We start from the raw sequence: 19,019 nt of genomic DNA on the forward strand, positions 1-19,019 counted from the left end.
TACAACAAAAGAGAGTGAAAGATGGAGGTGAATTGGAGGGAAAGATTTTTTATTGTAAAAAAATAAGTTAGGAGCCAGCTCTTAACTTTGAGGAGAGAGGAGAGAGAAACAAGAGGCTCTTAAGATTTAAGAGTCACTTAAGAGTATGTTGGAGCAACATTTTTCTCTCACTCCTCAAATCTCAAGTTAGGAGCTTAAATGAAGAGCCTCCTGGAGATGCTCTTAGATTAGATTACATGGGGGGCAAATAAAAGGAATAGAGAGGGTGACGTGGCAAGAGTGCAGGCCACAACCTGGCGGCTGTAACTAAAGTGAAGTGTCTGAAGAAGAAGAGGATAGAAAGAAAGAACCGGAGTGTGAGGTGTCGAGCAAAAGAAAAAAGACATGGCAATTCCGAGGTCTTACCAGTTACTTTCTCATCTTCCTAGTTACCCAAAGCTTAGTTCTGCACTTCCCAGGACAACAACAAGAACAAGACTCCTGCCAGTCTCTTGCACTCTCTCAGAATCTAAATCCATTGGGTAATACTATCTGCTTAATATGTATATCTTGTCATACATTTATCTAAATCTTGCTTAATACTATCTACTACCTATCGATTTGTAGCTCGGAGGTGTCTTTTAAAGTTGGAACACACCTTATTCCACATCCCAACAAGGTACTCACTTGCTGACTGATAGAATTCCTCTGTACCATAATTTTGTATTTTTTTTTCTTTTTTTGGTATAACATATTTTAGCTACATTACATTGATGCATCTGTAGGTTGAGAGAGGTGGTGAAGATGCCTTCTTTGTCAGTCCTTACAGCGGGGGAGTCATTGCGGTGGCTGATGGTGTTTCTGGGTATGCTCTCTTTGCAATAATATCTGTCTACTTCTGCTTCATTATTTCAAATGGCTGGAAAATAGAGGATTAATAAAGAGAATGCAAGGATGAACATTGCTTATTTGCTTCGATTATAATTACAATGGCAACAATTTAATAAAATCTGGGATATTATATTTAATGTTCAAGACTGCCCCCTTAACGAGCTAGAAATAGGAATGGGAGACCTAGAGGTGTGAGGATTCTTACTCAGAAAGTTAGGAATGAGGAGTATAAGGAAAATGGGGTAAGTAAGGAATGAGTTATCCGGTTAATAAAAATGAGGTTATTCATAGGAACGAGATCTAGTTCTCAGAACCAAACACCCCTGATACATCCACAAAATCCTTCAAATAATTTAGGTCTTATGAAGAAAACTTGGTACCTTTCCAAATATTAACAAGTTTACATCACTACTCTGTGGACTGAATCTGTGGAATCTGTGGAGGGGGGATCCTACTATATATGTATATATCTTTAGGAGATGTTCTTTTACGTGTGTCCTTTCACCTAATACTGCTAGATTTATATAGCTTCTTAATGTAAGGTTGTGTTTTATATGTTTGATAGGTGGGCTGAACGAAACGTGGATCCTGCATTATTCTCTAGGGAACTGATGACTAATGCTTCATCTTTCGTGGAAGAGGTTTTGTCCTGTGCAAGGAACTTGTTTATCTGTTTTTTATTTTTATTGATATATAACTAGGAGTTTCGCACATGACACATCTATGTAACATATAGTTTATCATCAATGTATGAACATCTCAATTCAGTGCTCTATGTAATTCACAGGTTGGCCATGATCCACGCTTTCTTATGAGGAGAGCACATGCGGCTACATTTTCCATCGGCTCAGCTACAGCGTAGGTTTCCCAATTATATAAAAAGCTAAGATATGAACACCTAGAGGCAGGTGAAGATACTCTGACTCTTTACCATGTACGGATTTGCAGAATTGTTGCTATGTTGCAAAGAAATGGGATTTTAAAAATTGCCAATGTTGGTGATTGTGGATTAAGGATTATACGCAAGGGTAATATACCTACAGCTAGCACTATCTTTGCTTATTCTTCAAATTTTTTGAGCAATTCTATCATTTATTATCAACCTCTTTCACCTTTGCTCCAGTTAAAATTCTCACTGGCCCTTTTTAGGTCAAATACTCTTCTCCACATTTCCGCAAGAGCATTACTTTGATTGTCCATACCAGTTGAGCTCTGAGGAGGTTGGCCAGACTTATCAGGATGCGATGGTAAGAATGTTTGAACTAAAACCATCTTCCTAAATGATCCATATAATGAATTTATTCTCTTATACTCTGTGTAAATATGTCACTCCCATATTTCACTCCAAAGTCCAAACACGCGAATTCCAAGGCTATAACATCCTAGAAAAATTAAATGGTCTTTAACTTTGCATGAGATAAAGACTTATCAACCTGATCTTTGAACCTGTTGTAAGTTGTCAGAATGTGTGTTGAAATTTCACGTTGCATTATCATTTCAAATCTATCCGCTGTGGTCAGTGGCGGAAGGAGCCTTGTGGCTGGGGGTCCGCTGCCCCCGCTTAACTCAAATATAATTTTTTTTTTTATAGGTCTAATCTTGTGGATGTTGTTTGCTGCCCCTACTTTAAAAAATAAAACTGACCCAGACCCTCTCCTTTATTCTCATAAAACAAAAGTAATACATAGAATAGAAAAGGTAATACACTCAGTGGAAAATGAACAATATACTGAAATATAAAGAGGTCGATTAATTAGTAGTATAAATTTTCATGTAATGAAAGTTAGACCATTATAATATTATATTTCTTCCGCCCCACCAGATAGTTTACGTTCACTATTTGCACGTATTTTGAGCCTCCTATAAAGTATAGTTTCATAACGTTTTTCTAATTTATTTATTTTTTTTAAAATTTTAAACATCAAACTTTTATTCAGAAAAAAAATTTAAAATAAAATATTATAGAACTAACTTTATAAGAGCCTCAAGATGTGTTTCAAAAAATAACGTAAAGAACGTGTCGGCATAAAGGGAGTATTTACATGACGCCCCTCCTTACATGAATTTCTAGTTCCGCCACTGGCTGTGGTTCATGGCAATAGAGACAGCTTTGTTTCCTTTACTTATATGTACTGCCAATACAGTCCATTATTGGAGTGTGTGTTGGTGATCAAAAGACTAGCAAACAACTCATATTAGAGAACTTACTAAGATATATATAGTTCTGATAACTATGCAATCATTTGTGTCATGTTTTAAGTAAACTCTTCCCCTCCACAGGTTTGTAGCGTGGAGTTAGAGGAGGGTGATATTATCATAATGGGTTCAGATGGTCTTTTCGACAATGTTTTTGACCATGAGATTGTTTCAACAATAGGCGATAATACTGATGTTGTTATGGCTGGTAAGGCTTGAGGAAACTGCCACTGATTTGGCTTTATCCAATTCTATTTTTTTCTAACCGAAATCTGGTTTTGATGCTAGCAAAGGCATTAGCTGATCTGGCTCGCAAACACTCAGTAGATACCAGATTCGATTCCCCCTATTCAATAGAAGCCAGAGCTAGAGTATGCATCGAACAAACTTAACTTGTCTTTAAGATAATCAAACTTTGTCAACATACACATAATTGTTTTCTTTATTTGAATGAACAGGGTTTCGACGTACCATCCTGGAAAAAAGCTTTAGGAGTGAAGCTAACAGGCATCACCTGGAGGACTTAAATTTTAGTCTTGCTCCTTCTGTTCAATTATGCAAATAACCGTAGCCATAATTTCTCTTTTTTTGTTTTGTAGGAGGGAAGCTAGATGATATTACTGTGATAGTTGCTCAAGTACGAAGGTCAGTTGCTGAAGTAATAGGCTCATGACATGTCTGCAAAGTTGGATGGTTTATTACATAGCAGAATCGATGGCGAATATTACTGAGCATTGTGGAGCTGGGAATGTTTCTCACTTATCCTCGATTATCCTCTGTTTCTTAATGTTGAGATGGCATTTTGCAAGCTAACTAGCTAAGGTCTGTGCAGTACAAGTGTATATACAGAAACATATGAATCAAATTAACTTCAAGCTCTTGAATTTCAGAGATCGAGTTGCAAATATCTTATTTGTACTTATTCTGTGTCGCTGAGAGTACAATTTATAAAACATGCAACGGTGCAGCTTCATTTTTCAATCAGAAATGAAATTAGTACAATTTTGTAATCGAAAAAATTGGTTCCTATGTTAGCACATACCGGACTTGAATAAGCTTGTCGGGGAATTGTATGAAGAATCTAGTAAATGAAAAGGAATAGGCGTTGTGCTTGTAATGACTATTGAATTATTGATACTAATTCAGAAAATGATGAAGTGAGTTATCGAGTTCTTATTGTAAGCCTGGAATTACTTAGAGCCGTTTGGTTCTTCGTGTTTAAGTATCGGTGTGTAATTTTTAATCAAATATGTTTATTTCAATAGTCAATTAAATCGGATACAACTATGCCCGAGATTTTTATTTTTTTTCTTAATAAATTGATGATAGAACATAACCGGAAAATATATATGTATTGAGCGTAAAAAGGTAAAAATACATATTCTCCCTCTTATCCTCTACAAAATTTATAGCCGAGTTCTCTGAAAATTTTCCATGCCAGAAAACGTGGGATTTTATATAAACCATGCATTCGTTAAGCATCTGACCGCTGAAAACTGTGACACGTTTCCAACAGCTAACCTCATCAAATTATGTGAGCCACCTTGTTTGTTTTCTCACAACTTCAACCTTTTCTTAACCACCAAATTCTTGGTCATATATCCAGATAATTATACTGTATTTGTTATATCTTCAGAAAGTTGGCTCACAATGACTACAAATTCAAAATAATTAAATAATATTATAATTTTATTTCAATAATAATATATGTAAAATTTTAAAATATATTGAAAATTTTAGAAGTATGAAACTTTAATTTTCTGTTAAAATTTTCAAACAAAATAAAAACAAATTATTATTTTTAAACTGTCTGAGTATTTATGATTCCATGTATTTATTTAATTTTGAAGAAAGATTCCATGTATTTATGATTCCATAAAAATATATTTAGACCGAATTATATGTCGAGTGTAGCAATTGCCCCGGTTGGCATTAGATATGTGAATACATACACTATCTATCATCAAACTCTGTAGTTGTAATAAAATGACATGGTTGAGATAAATATTATCAGTAGGCTGTATGATTCTTTCTATTTCGTCTTCTTCCAAGCTATGCCATTCTGTCACTGTTACAATTATCGAAACTATAAACCCTAGCTACCTTTCTCTATGCCTTTTGGGCCTCACCAAAACTTCCAGCATTAAGCATATTTTTTTTTTCTGCTTGCTTTGACATCAAACCACCCCTTTTGATTCTAGTCAACAATTATTTGCAAAATAGAAAAAATTTGAAACTTTTTCTATAAATCAAGAAAATCATTGCTTAAACCCTCGTAAAAATGGGATTTTTAGCTGGAATTGATCATAATTCCAAGTTAGGGTTCAGTAATTCTTTCTATTTTCCCCAGAATAAGCTTCTTGGTGCTCGGTTTTCTACTAGATTGAAAACCCCCAATTCTTGTTCTAGGTTATTGGGAACTTTCTGCAGCTTGAAAACCCATAATTCAGTTGTTTTGAATAGAGGGAAAGTTCGAGAATTTGGGTTTTTGAAGTCAGTTGAGCTGGATAAGTTTATCACCAGTGATGATGAGGATGAAATGAGTGAAGGGTTTTTCGAGGCAATCGAGGAGTTGGAGCGAATGACGAGGGAGCCTTCGGATGTTCTTGAGGAAATGAATGATCGGTTATCGGTTAGAGAACTGCAGCTTGTGTTGGTTTATTTTTCTCAAGAGTGTTGTTGAAATGGTGGTGACTTGGATTTTTCTGAAGTCGTGTGAACACTTTCAGATTGAAGTTATTTGTGGTCCACCAAATAATTCAATCGGATAAAATCAGAAATTCTGCAAGAAGAGAGAATGTGTTTTGTTGTGTATTTCAAAATGAACCATGTCTCTTGAAATGATCAATGCAACATCTATATATAGATGTCAACGGATGTGTCTTTTGACAATAGACACACCTTCAACCAAATAGATTTGTCTAATGGCAATAAACACATCTTATCCCAATAGATGTGTCTAATGTCAATGGATAAATCTAATGCCAATAGACACTTCTCTTCCAATAGATGTGTCTAATGCCAATGAACATGCCTCATAAGCACTAATAATCATAATAAACTCGAACTAAGCATACACTCCGTACTCTCCTGACTTGTTCGATGTAATATTATGATTACATTGATCAACTAGTTAATTCAATTTACACTAAAATAACCAACAATCCTCCCCCATTTTAGTGTAATCCATAATCAACTAAACAAAATCACAACAAATAACAAAGTTATGCATAAATGAAATATCATGACGATTGAATTTCACATTAGTATATTACACATTTCAAATATTCGAATATCAAGGTATCGCGATGGATTGAACCTCTACTATTCACAATGAATACATGAAGATAATATACACATAACTTTACATTCTCAAATTTTCTTACTTGACACTATATTTGACTAGCCTTGTGTCCCAATCCTTCTTAAGCATATCAAAGCCAAGTCCAAGCTTCTTGAAGCGGCTAAACTTCATGCTCAAATAGGTAGTTCTTTTATTCTCGCACCTGCATATACGATTTTTCAAAAGAACTATTAAGAAGATAGACTTCAACCTCCATATCTTGCAGGTCTGAACACATAACTTGGGATGATGCTTTAATGTGTTCCAATCTCTAGATGTTAAGTTTCCACATTGAATTCAACACCTGATGTAATCTTAGGTGAGAATTGGGTTTCTCAACATGAGAGACTTTTAAACGGACTTTAATCCCATCCCCACAGCCGACTTGTGCACAAGATCTCTACTCAATCCTTTGGTAAGATGATCGGCTAAATTATGTTGAGTTCTTATAAACTCCACTGATATAACACCGTGAGTGATAAGCTCACGAATCATACTATGTCTAACACCTATGTGTCTAGATGTGCCTTTAAACACTTCTCTATAAGCATTAGACAAGGCAGATTGACTATCACACCTTATTGATATGGGTGATATAGGTTTTGGCCACAATGGAATTTCATATATCAGATTTCTTAGCCATTCAGCTTCTTTACCAGCAGCTGATAATGCCACAAATTCAGATTCCATTGTTGAGTCTGTAATGCAACTCTGTTTCTTTGATGACCAAGAGATAGCACCTCCCCCAAGGAGGAATACCCATCCACTTGTGGAAGAATGATCTTCCTCATTGGAAATCCAACTTGCATCTGAATGACCTTCAATAACCGAAGGAAATCCAGTATACGCCAAACCATAATCCATGGTTCCTTTCAAGTACTTAAATACTCGGCTTAAGGCTTGCCAATGATGTGAACTTGGTTTGCTAGTGTACCTACTAAGCTTTCCAACAGCATAGGCAATATCTGGCCTAGTGCTTATCATGGCATACATAAGACTACCAATAGCCCTTGAGTACTCAAGTTGAGATACTGAAACACCTTTATTTGGTAGGAGTTTAATACTAGGATCAAGAGGAGTGCTAACTGGAGAACAATCCTTAAAATTAAATCTTTTCAAAATCTTCTCAATATAATGAGATTGAGAAATTGAAATACCATTATTCTCACGCTTGATCCTTATACCAAGAATCACTTCAGCCTCCCCCATGTCTTTCATATCAAAATTAGATGACAAGAACTTCTTGGTTTTATCCACTTGATTTTGGTCTGTACCAAAAATCAACATGTCATCCACATATAAACAAATTATAACTCCTTTACCAGAAGAATCAAATTTGCTATATACACACTTGTCTGCTTGGTTAATAACATAACCATTAGACAAGACCACTTTATCAAATTTATCGTGCCAATCCTTAGGTGCTTGCTTTAGACCATAAATTGATTTCTTCAATTTACACACCTTGTTCTCACAACCAGGCACAACAAACCCTTCAGGTTGTTTCATATAAATCTCTTCATCTAATTCACCATTCAAGAATGCAGTTTTTACATCCATTTGATGAATGACAAGGTTGTGTATAGCAGCAAGTGCTATTAACAACCAAATAGTTGAAGTCCTAGCAACAGGAGCATAAGTAACAACCTTATAGTTGAAGTCCTAGCAACAGGAGCATAAGTATCAAAATAATCAATCCCTTCCTTTTGTCTAAAGCCTTGGATTACCAATCTGGCTTTAAACTTATCTATCGAACCGTCCACCTTTATTTTCCTTTTGAAGATCCATCTATTCCCCAATGCTTTACAGCCAGGGGGCAAATCACTCAATTCCCATGTATTATTATTCATGATAGAATCCATTTCATCCTGGATAGCTTCCTTCCAAAATGCAACATCTCTCGATGTCATAGCTTCGGTAAAAGTTTTTGGATCCTCCTCAATAATAAAACAATATTGGTATTGATCTTTAATTTCATCTCTAGAACCCTCAACTAGATAAAGATGAAATTCATCTCCAAAAGACTTTGCTTTTCTAGCTCTAGTGCTTCTCCTCGGTTCAGACGGTTGATGAACATCTTCAGTAGAAACTGAGTTCCTACTAGAAGAAGATTGAAGCATGTCCCTCGGTCTAGGTATAGATGTAAATCTTGTTTCATCAAAGATAGCATCTCTTGACTCGATAATCGAGTTCACAGGCACATAGTCATTAGATTCTAACACATAGAATCTATATGCGATGGAATGCTCAGCATAACCAACAAAGATACAATCTATACCTCGTTCACCCAAGTTTCTTCTTTTGGGTTCAGTGAGTCTTACAACTGCTCTACATCCCCAAACTCTCAGAAAACTCAATTTTGGTGACTCTTTATACCAGAGTTCATAAGGGGTAATTTTATTCCTCTTACTAGGAATTCGATTCAGTAAATAACAGGCTGTCAACATAGCCTCACCCCAAAAACCCTCACTCAAACCCGAGTAGGACAACAAGGAATTAACCATTTCTTTCAAAGTCCTATTTTTTTCTTTCTGCCACACCATTTTGTTGTGGTGTATAAGGAGCCGTGGTTTGATGTATTATACCAGTAGATTGAAAATATACCGGATCATAATACTCACCTCCTCTATCGGTACGTAGATTTTTAATCAAGGTACCATGATGATGTAGCTCTACTTCTTCTTTATATATTTTAAAGGAGTCAAGAGCTTCATCTTTCGCATGCAACAAATATACATAACAATATCTAGAAGCATCATCAATAAAAGTAACTACATACTTTTTACTTCCTAATGATGGTGTAGAATGAAAATCACACAAATCACTGTGTACCAATTCTAATACATCAGACACCCTATTAGCAACTTTAAAGGGCTTTCTAGTTATCTTTGTTAACATGCATGTTTTACATTTTTCATTGTTTAAATCAATAGCAGGTATGAGGCTCATTTTAGACATATCCTTTATTCTTTTATAATGTACATGTCCTAGTCTAGCATGCCATAATTCTGATTTATGCAAATTTATGCTAGTACTCGTAGAAGCCATGCAAGAAGATTCATCATTAAATGGAGTATTTACATTCAACATAAACATGCCATTACATAAGTAACCAAAGCCAACAAAAGTGCCATGTTTTGACAAGATATACTTGTCACTTTCATAAACTTGCTTATATCCACAATTATTTAATACAACACCAGACAAGAGATTCTTTCGAATCCCAGGAACATACAACACATTATTTAAATATATACATTTTCCTGAAGTAAACACTAGCTTAACATTTCCTAGTCCTTTGATCGGTTCAGTTGCAACATTTCCCATCTTTAAGATAGATCCATCTTCAATTGGTTGAAATTCTGTGTACCAACGAAGATCTTTACATACATGACTTGTTGCTCCAGAATCAATCCACCAAGCAACATTATCATCCTGCACATAAAATGCATCAGATATCAATGATACATAATTCTGACCAGAATTACAATTTTTGATCAAAATCTGACCTTGTTGCTTTTCTGGATCCTTGGATCCACTTGGACCAGCATTAAGCCTTTCTTGCTTACTTTTACCCACCCGACAATCCTTCTTGAAATGTCCAGGTTTGCCACACTTCCAACATGCAATCTTAGGCCTCTTGTTGGAAAAGTTGTTGTTTCCTTTGAATTTCCGTTTGTCACCCTTGTTGTTTTTAGGATTCTTATAACATCCACCATCTTCAACCATATTCACAGAAGAGTTACCGACTTGGTTCTTGCCCTTAGGATTATTCTCATTTTCTTGAGTCCTCAAAGCCTCTTCAATTCGGAAGTGACTTCCAAGTTCAACCAATGTCATATCTTCTTTATTATGTTTCAAGGTGTGTTTAAAATCCTTCCATGATGGTGGCAGTTTGTCAATAACACCATAAACAGAGATAGATTCATCCATCTTCAGATTGTGTTGAACAAACTGTCCCAGAATCCTTAACAATTCATTGTATTGTTCCATCACCGGTCTAGAATCGACCATTTTGTAATTCATAAAATTACTGACCAGAAACTTCTTACTAGAAGCATCTTCTGCCATGTACTTGGATTCAAGAGAATCCCACAATTCTTTCGCTGACTCAACATTTTGATATACATCGAAAAGGGAATCAGACATACCGTTTAGGATGTGACCGCGGCAGATGTAGTCATCGTTTTCCCATTTGCAGCGTTGCCTTGTTTGTTCAATAGTTTCATTCTCAATCTCTTCGGGCATGGGAGTACTTAGAACATACACAACCTTTAGCGTGGTCAACAAAAAATGCATCTTCTTTTGCCATCTTCGAAAATCTTGACCCTCAAACTTGTCCAATTTTGCAAACTTACTTGTCATGTCTTTTGCAGATTCTCCGTTCGTCATCTTCAGAATAGAATAACTTCAATCTTTGTTGTATAATTTGGTGGTGACTTGGATTTTTCTGAAGTCGTGTGAACACTTTCAGATTGAAGTTATTTGTGGTCCACCAAATAATTCAATCGGATAAAATCAGAAATTCTGCAAGAAGAGAGAATGTGTTTTGTTGTGTATTTCAAAATGAACCATGTCTCTTGAAATGATCAATGCAACATCTATATATAGATGTCAACGGATGTGTCTTTTGACAATAGACACACCTTCAACCAAATAGATTTGTCTAATGGCAATAAACACATCTTATCCCAATAGATGTGTCTAATGTCAATGGATAAATCTAATGCCAATAGACACTTCTCTTCCAATAGATGTGTCTAATGCCAATGAACATGCCTCATAAGCACTAATAATCATAATAAACTCGAACTAAGCATACACTCCGTACTCTCCTGACTTGTTCGATGTAATATTATGATTACATTGATCAACTAGTTAATTCAATTTACACTAAAATAACCAACAAAGAGGGGAGGGATTCTTGGTGTGCATTGGAAGTGTTTGATTGGCTTAGAAAGGAGAATCGGGTGGATAAGGAGACGATGGAGCTTATGGTTTCGTTGATGTGTTCATGGGTTAAGAAGTTGATTGAGGAAAAGAATGAGGTGGGAGATGTGGTTGATCTTCTTGTTGACATGGATTGTGTTGGGTTGAAACCGAGTTTCAGTATGATTGAGAAGGTGATTTCGTTATATTTGGAAATGGGGGAGAAGGATGGAGCAGTTTTATTTGTGAAACAAATTTTAAGGAAGGGGATTTCTTATTCGGATAATGATGGGCAAGGGCATAAAGGAGGTCCAACGGGTTATCTTGCTTGGAAACTGATGGTAAGCATTTTATTATGTCAACACATAAGCTATATCTGATTTTTGAACTTGCAAAATCTGTTGAGTTTATTTTGGTCTCTGGCAGCTCTTTGCAGTCTATTGAACATTCTTCTTTTCCGGTAATGGAGTAATAGGAGTAGTATTTGTCATTTAAGTTGTTAATTACTTTCTTGCGAGGATTTTGTAATTCAACTCCAATATAATTTTTTATTAAATTATCATCTTTCAATTTTTTCCCGTTATGTCCTATAGGTTTTACAGCATAGGGCAGCTCTAGACTTATTTGTGAGCCTTTCCACTTTTTTCTTTCGGGGAATAATAAGTCTATGCAGTATTGCAGTTTATACTAATTTTCTTCTGACATTTTTATAATGTGCACCTGAGGTTGAGTAATAGGTATTTGCCATTAGATTACCTTGACACATCCATGATCTTAGCAGTTACCGAGTGACTAATTAGTAAGTTTAAGAGATAGAGAGCCGTTGCAAATGAAAAACATGCATGATCAATTATTTTGTTTTGTTAGTCAAATACAAAGATAACAGACCACAGAAGGAGAAAAAGGACTACAAGTCTGTAACCTTTCCCACGGAATAAATAATAGCAATTTCCAGTCTTACTGTACCTCATGGCTAGTTCTTCTTATCTAGATGACCGATTCCGATTGTACAAGTTACAACCTTTTCAGTCAAATTTATTAAATTTCTCAGATCTCATCAATTAGAACTTGATTGTCCTTCCTACTTCTAATCTTGCACTGATATGCATGCCTCCACCTGATTGTTACCAACTTTCTTAAGTGTTTTATAGTACATTGCGACCAAAAGTCATGTGAGGTTGCATAGCCTATATGCTGATAAGTCGAGATGGATGACATTTTTTATTATTATTATTATTATTATTATTATTATTATTTTTTTTTGTTTGGTTGGGGGGGGGGGGGGGGGGGGGGGGGGGCTGGGGCGGCTTTGAGAATACGAGTCCTGTGATTTTTAGGAAAAAGAAACGAGTTTAAGTTAAAACTGTTTTGCTTCTCCGGATTGAGGCAGTCAGCAGGTGATCCTTCATTCTACTTCACTTCGAGTGTGGTACCCGACAATCAATAAGTATGAGTGAGGAGGTCAGATGCTAGTACAGTAACATACCTGAGGAAGATTTTGTAGTTTACCAACTTCAGTTTCCGGATAGATGCTTTCATACTACTCTTTTCTTTCTTTCGAAGGGTTATAATCATGTAATTTTTTTTCCCTTTTTGTTTCACGTCCGGGAACCTGATCAGACCGGCTCTGTTTTTTTGCTGGAAAATAACTTGATTTTGGAATATTTTTTTATGAAAAATAATTTGCAGGAAAATATTTTCCGTCAATGGACTATCGTTAAAAAAATTATGACAATTGATCAATTTGGATAATGTTTTCCTCTTTTAAGAAGTGGAAGTCATTTTTCAGGAATTCCTGTCATTTTTTAAAGAAATCTTCATCCTCTATAAAACATTTTATTTTCCAAGAACCAAATGGAGGAAAATGTTTTCCAGAATTTCAGGTTTTCTGCATTTATTGGATTGTGGAAAATATTTTCAGGAAGGTAAACAAAAGCTGAAAAATGAGGGAAAACATTTTCTAGCAAACAAATGAGAGAGGGGCTAACATATTAGATCATTGGAAGTGTGCATGTACTTATTTGTGTGTCCCTCTTCCATTTCTCTTTATTTTGTATAGGACAAAATTTGTGAATTTTGTCATTTGTTGACAAATTTGTCATTTTAGCTTGTAGCTAGGAATTTTTAGCAAAAACATACACCCTTTTTCATTTTATTTAAATTTTACAATTTGTTTGTAGAATACTACGATTTTGGCCATGTGTCATATGAGCCTATAACTGTGTAAATGGCTGGGTTTCTTGACTTCTGTAGCTTTTTTGAAATTTACTATATATATTTGAGTTGTTTTAAGTTGTCAAATTGTGACATATCTTTAAAATTTTGTTCCCCAGGAGGAAGGAAATTTTAAGGATGCAATTAAACTTGTAATTGACTTTAAAGAAGCTGACTTGAAGCCCGAGGTCTACAGCTATCTGATTGCAATGACAGCTGTTGTTAAAGAGCTTAATGAACTGGCCAAGGCTTTACGCAAGTTAAGATCTTTCAGGAAAGCTGGCCTGATCACTGAACTTGATGGAAACAACGTTCAGCTTATTGAAGGGTATCAGTCGGATCTTATAGCTGATGGAGTGCGCCTGTCTGATTGGGTTATGCAAGAGGGAGGCCCATCCCTTCAAGGCGTGGTACTTGAGCGCCTCCTTGCTATGTATATCTGTGCTGGTAAGGGACTGGAGGCTGAAAGGCAGTTGTGGGAGATGAAGCTTGTGGGCAAGGAGGCAGACGGAAATCTCTATGATATTGTGTTGGCAATATGTGCTTCTCAGAATGAGTCTGATGCTATTGCAAGGCTGCTTACAAGAGTGGAAGCCACAAGTTCCTTGCGAAAGAAGAAGACTTTGTCATGGTTATTAAGAGGCTACGTCAAGGGAGGTCATTATAGTGATGCTGCAGAAACATTGATCAAAATGCTTAATTTGGGTTTGTCTCCGGACTTTCTAGATAGGGCTGCTGTGCTACAGGGTTTGAGAAAGAGGATCCAGCAATCTGGCAATGTGGAAACATATCTCAAACTTTGCAAGCACCTCTCTGATGCAAGCTTAATTGGACCATGCCTTGTATATATGTATTTTAAGAGATACAAGCTTTGGATCACGAAAATGATTTAATAACTCCTGCTGGAAAGAAGCTACCCTAGAAGCTCCAAGTGTGGTAACTACTTGCAGAACCGTATGCAGACCCAGTTGTTATTGATCATCAAGATCCTGTGTGTATATAAATACTGTCTATATGAAGTTTCTGTGTATATAATATATATGTCGTATATATAATAGTAATGGTTGGCTCGAGAACGTTAGCAGGCAGATGGACCAACGAATCACGATCATGAGGTCTCAAAGTGCTCTTTCTGCACTATCCTCATGCTGTTTATGTAATGTAGTGCAGTAAAATTGTACAAACATAATAAATATCATATAAATTCCATTGGAGAAGCTATATATGCCTGATTTACATGATATATAGTCCTTTGGTGTGTGAAGGAAACTTAATGTATATTGTTCATGTGCATGCAGGGCAGCATAAGGCTGTGTACATAGGCACTTTTGTGCACAAGCTGAATAACTTAATGAAGTTCTGGATTTGATATGTACATAAATCTCAATACCAGCATATAACGTGAATTTGAAGACAGCCATCTTACTCAGGCAATGTCATCTGTACACTGTTGTCAACATCAACCTCTTTATTCTTTGTATATACAGCACCATTCAAGCAGCTTCTCTTTGTCTATTTTTTATCATCATTTCCAGCAAGAAACTTTTACCAATGTGTTTCCCTTGTAACCCAACACAATTTCATTTTCATTCTCTCCTTGATTTTTTATCCAGTATCCACTCATCCCTCTTTCTCCTAGCAGCTCCTGTCCCTCTGCAATACTATCTTGGCTCAGCCTCTTACCCTCCAATCCGAGCATCGAAAAACCATCTACCCCAAAAGAAATTTCTTCCCAGTTCTGGAGGCAAGCAAATGAAGACATATAGGGAGCCACAAATAAGCACTCCATTGCTAACCTTGCTTCAATAAGCTGGAAGGGAAGATGCAAGTCCATTGATTCGAGCAAGGCATGCAGATGAAGCATCCGTGCTTCCAGAAAAGACCCGAATCCACTGCAATCGTTCTTCCTTTCCTCCATTAGTCCATCCCCAAATGTTATAATACCACTTTTAGTACTTCCATCACAGTTGATTGACCCCTTGGCTATCTTCAAAAACTCGATCACGCTCTTTGTACTCCTGCTTCTTCCCATATGTGGTAGATTTGTCATGCAGTTGAAGGTGATCCATTCACTTCTCTTCGTCTTTGTTTCTTCTGTCAATTCTTCCATACTCATCTCAACAATCTCAAGTTTCAGATTACAACAACGAGCGTGCTCATAGAGCTGCCTCTTTGTTTCCTCGAACTTCCACAGACAAGTTGAAGCATTGTTGTTATCTTCATCCCACCTAATTAAAATCAATTTCACCAAGCACGGGTGTTTCTTCCTTCCAAGAAATTCAAAAAGCGAAGGCCATTGTAGGCCTTCACCAATATCAAAGTCCACAATAGTCATCTCTGCATCCTGAGGCATCGCGTTTAATATTTCTGAGTTTGCAAGGAAGTGAGCAAATCTTCCATAAGGGAAGATCTGGTACAAGGCCAAGAAAGCCGGCTTAAAAATCTTAAACGATTCTTGTCTCAGATAATCCATATGCTTCTCCAATGACTGAACAAAATAATACACAAGGCGCTGATATGTTTCGCCTGTTGGATCAGCTTTCTCTTCGAATCTTTTCACTATAGCATCAACAAGATCTACTTGTCCATTCTCTATGGCTTCTCCATAAGCCTGGATAAGATAGCATATACTTAACTGGATATCAATCTCAACGTCTTCCTGAGGAAAACAGATTGACAATTGGGCTGAAGGGACCTCCAATGAATAATCCTTGTTGTCGCTAAGGACTTCCTTGGAATAATATGAATTCTCAAGTTCCATCAATTCAGACAGACAGCTGACTTCATCGAAAATAACTCCTGTTTCTGAATTACCAATCATCTGAGACTCCTCCAGCTTTGGCAACTGATGGCGGAACTCAAGACAATTATGTGAACCATCAGACGGCCCTGAAGAGAGATACTGATCCGGGGAAGATATCTCTGAGGAGTAATCAGGTGTCGCGGATAGAAAGGATGGCGAAAAGTCTAGGCTCCCAAAATTATTACACATGTCCAGACCATAAAGCTCAACACCATCAAAAGAAAAATTGCCAGTGTTGTAAGGCCAGGTGACCTCAAGAAGCTCACCCTGCTGCATCATTTTCTTGAAAAGTCTATATTTTTCGACTAAAGATTGGTTTTTGAGGGAAGATAGATGAATGAGCTGTCCATATATGCACCCATATTTATATGTTTATGTGATCCATCTAAAGGAAATTCTGTTTAGATAAAGTAAACCAATTTGATTGGGAGCTTGGTGCATTTTGTCATATTCATTGTTTTTTTCATTATCTGTCCTGTCTTCACATCGGAAGCTTCTCAACCCTGGTGCTCTGGCATAGCTAAGCATTCTTAGACAAATGCATCAAACACAATACATTAGCAACATCATGAGTTTTATATGTTTACACGCGGTACAATCGTACCTTATCATATTTCTCGGGAAGAACGATAAATAATGTTGTTTGACTGCTGTTTTAAGGCGATAACAGCATCGATACACATTATGACAATGAATTGTGAGCAAATGAAATTCCGTAATCTGAGCTAATTACGGATAATTGGATTATTTTATTAAATGGATAATCCTGCAAGATATGGAAGATTTTAGAAATCTGGTATTGTGTAAGCTTATGGTTGGCCGCAAGCAATTGAAAATTCAGTAAAAAGATGAGGGATCAAGAGCATATTTTAGTACGGCAATGGATAGAAATTCCCCTGCCTTTTGGTAAGACTTTTCATTAATTTTTTATTTTTTTTCTGCTAAGCCCTTTTCATATAATAAGTACTGCAGTTCTGTAGCATTTTATCTGTAAGTGATCTAAACACAGAAATTTGATCAGACATTCACACGGATATGTCTTTCTCTGGTTTCGAACCAGTTCTCCTAAAACCTCGAGATGTCAATGACAAGGCTTAATTTGGATTATATTCTTTCATCAACACCCTATCTTATCAAGTGAAGAGAATTTTCGGAAGATGCATAAGATTTTCAAGTAAAAATGATGAGAGAAACCCTGCAGTTCTTTATTCGGCTAAATCACAGCTGTATTATAAAAAATATGGCTTTCTGAGAGTTGCATGATTATCATCAAAATGATTGGGGGAAATCGGATAAATGCAAATCCTAACAGGAATATGTGATACTTGTCATATGTATATTGGCTGCATTACATATTTAATTGAAGCGACGAGGTCCGGGATGAGAACTTTAGAATTTGAGAAGTAAACGTTTCTACAAAGTTTCTTGGATGTAATTCATGTCAACATATCTGCAGTATACAAATATACTCTGTAATTATTAGTCTGTCACCCTCAGAATGAAGATTTAATAAAATTGATGCAGTAAGTAGTTAAAATGGAGCATAACAAATAATAATCTAAATGCAGCTGTGTCCTAATCAATGTGGCTCAAAGTTGTTAATTTGCGTGTGTAGTCCACAGATTCCATACACATTGGAGAAGAGACAGAGGGGGGAATATAAGAAAGATGAAGAGGAGATTGATGGCTTGTAGGAGACCAGCACTCCTCCCATATTCCAGGACTGTAGTTTCTAAATTTGGAACAATCTAGAGTTTGCACCTCTCAAGGGAGACAGTCACTTGAACTGCCCTGTTCTTTCTTAACATTAGACTAACAAGTGCTATTTGCTTGTTTAGTTTTACGTAGTGTTTTGGGATGAGCGAGAATCAGAACCCGTGGTCTCAAATTCGAACACTAGGCTACGCAGAAATCATCAGAGTTATTGATCTTCATATGCAAGAAGACAGATGTTAACAAAATTGAAAGTAGACATTAAAGCCTTTCATGTGATTCAAGATTCACATTTTTCGTAATCACCCATTAGAAATTACACTCCTCGGTCTTCTTTAATATGTACTTCTTTAAACAAAATGTTTCTTTTTAGCAATTTTTGATTTTTTTTTATAATTTTGAAATTTTAATAGTCTTGAAATACAATTTTTAATGTTAGACTGACATACATGTACACATGAGTCAATTTAATTCATTGTATTATGAAGAGTAAACAAGAAAATAAAATCTTTACCCACACGGAAAAAAGTACCATTTATTTTAGTTTTTTGAAGCCACGGGACGAGTCAACATTGCTCTGATGATTACAATTTTGTGCCGGAGAAACTAAGGAAAGAAACTACTGACCCCTTTCTCTGAGCAAGCTGAAACATAAGTTAGTATATTATGACGTTGATCACATGAAATTTAGACGCGGTCAATAAACTTTTTAAAAATATTATATATACTAGCGATCTTGCCCGTGCTTCGCACACGGGTAGGTTTGTAATTTTCATATTTTAATAACTTATTATTTGTTTTAGTAGACAGTTAATAAATACGCATAATAGATTGATATGTGTTTTAGCTATAATACGTTCGACATTAAATTCATAGACTAATACAATTATTTATTATACAATATAATAATTTTTCAGAGTGCTACGAACCATAATTATTATACTTTGAGCT

General features: G+C 36.1%; 3 protein-coding genes across 3 annotated transcripts; 2 read left to right on the forward strand and 1 right to left on the reverse strand.

Moving 5' to 3' along the window:
- Positions 1–234: 234 nt before the first annotated feature.
- LOC108206322 (probable protein phosphatase 2C 1) lies at positions 235–3,988 on the forward strand. Its single transcript, XM_064087912.1, has 11 exons — positions 235–521; positions 607–658; positions 765–844; positions 1,436–1,511; positions 1,658–1,728; positions 1,819–1,898; positions 2,020–2,117; positions 3,151–3,274; positions 3,355–3,437; positions 3,525–3,573; positions 3,666–3,988. The coding sequence occupies exons 1-11, from the start codon at positions 385–387 to the stop codon at positions 3,737–3,739; spliced, it is 924 nt and encodes a 307-aa protein (XP_063943982.1). The 5' UTR covers positions 235–384; the 3' UTR covers positions 3,740–3,988.
- A 1,014-nt stretch (positions 3,989–5,002) lies between these two features.
- On the forward strand, positions 5,003–14,775 carry LOC108209973 (pentatricopeptide repeat-containing protein At2g30100, chloroplastic). Its single transcript, XM_064087913.1, is given in 3 exon segments — positions 5,003–5,741; positions 11,321–11,679; positions 13,672–14,775. Coding segments are annotated over 3 exon segments (1,527 nt in total). The 5' UTR covers positions 5,003–5,347; the 3' UTR covers positions 14,446–14,775.
- Positions 14,776–15,077: 302 nt separating this feature from the next.
- LOC108207691 (protein NODULATION SIGNALING PATHWAY 2) lies at positions 15,078–16,634 on the reverse strand. Its single transcript, XM_017378125.1, has one exon. The coding sequence runs from the start codon at positions 16,632–16,634 to the stop codon at positions 15,078–15,080; it is 1,557 nt and encodes a 518-aa protein (XP_017233614.1).
- Between the last annotated feature and the right edge of the window lie 2,385 nt (positions 16,635–19,019).

This window comes from Daucus carota, chromosome 2 (assembly GCF_001625215.2).
Source record: "Daucus carota subsp. sativus chromosome 2, DH1 v3.0, whole genome shotgun sequence".
In the NCBI taxonomy this organism is placed as follows: Eukaryota; Viridiplantae; Streptophyta; class Magnoliopsida; order Apiales; family Apiaceae; genus Daucus; species Daucus carota.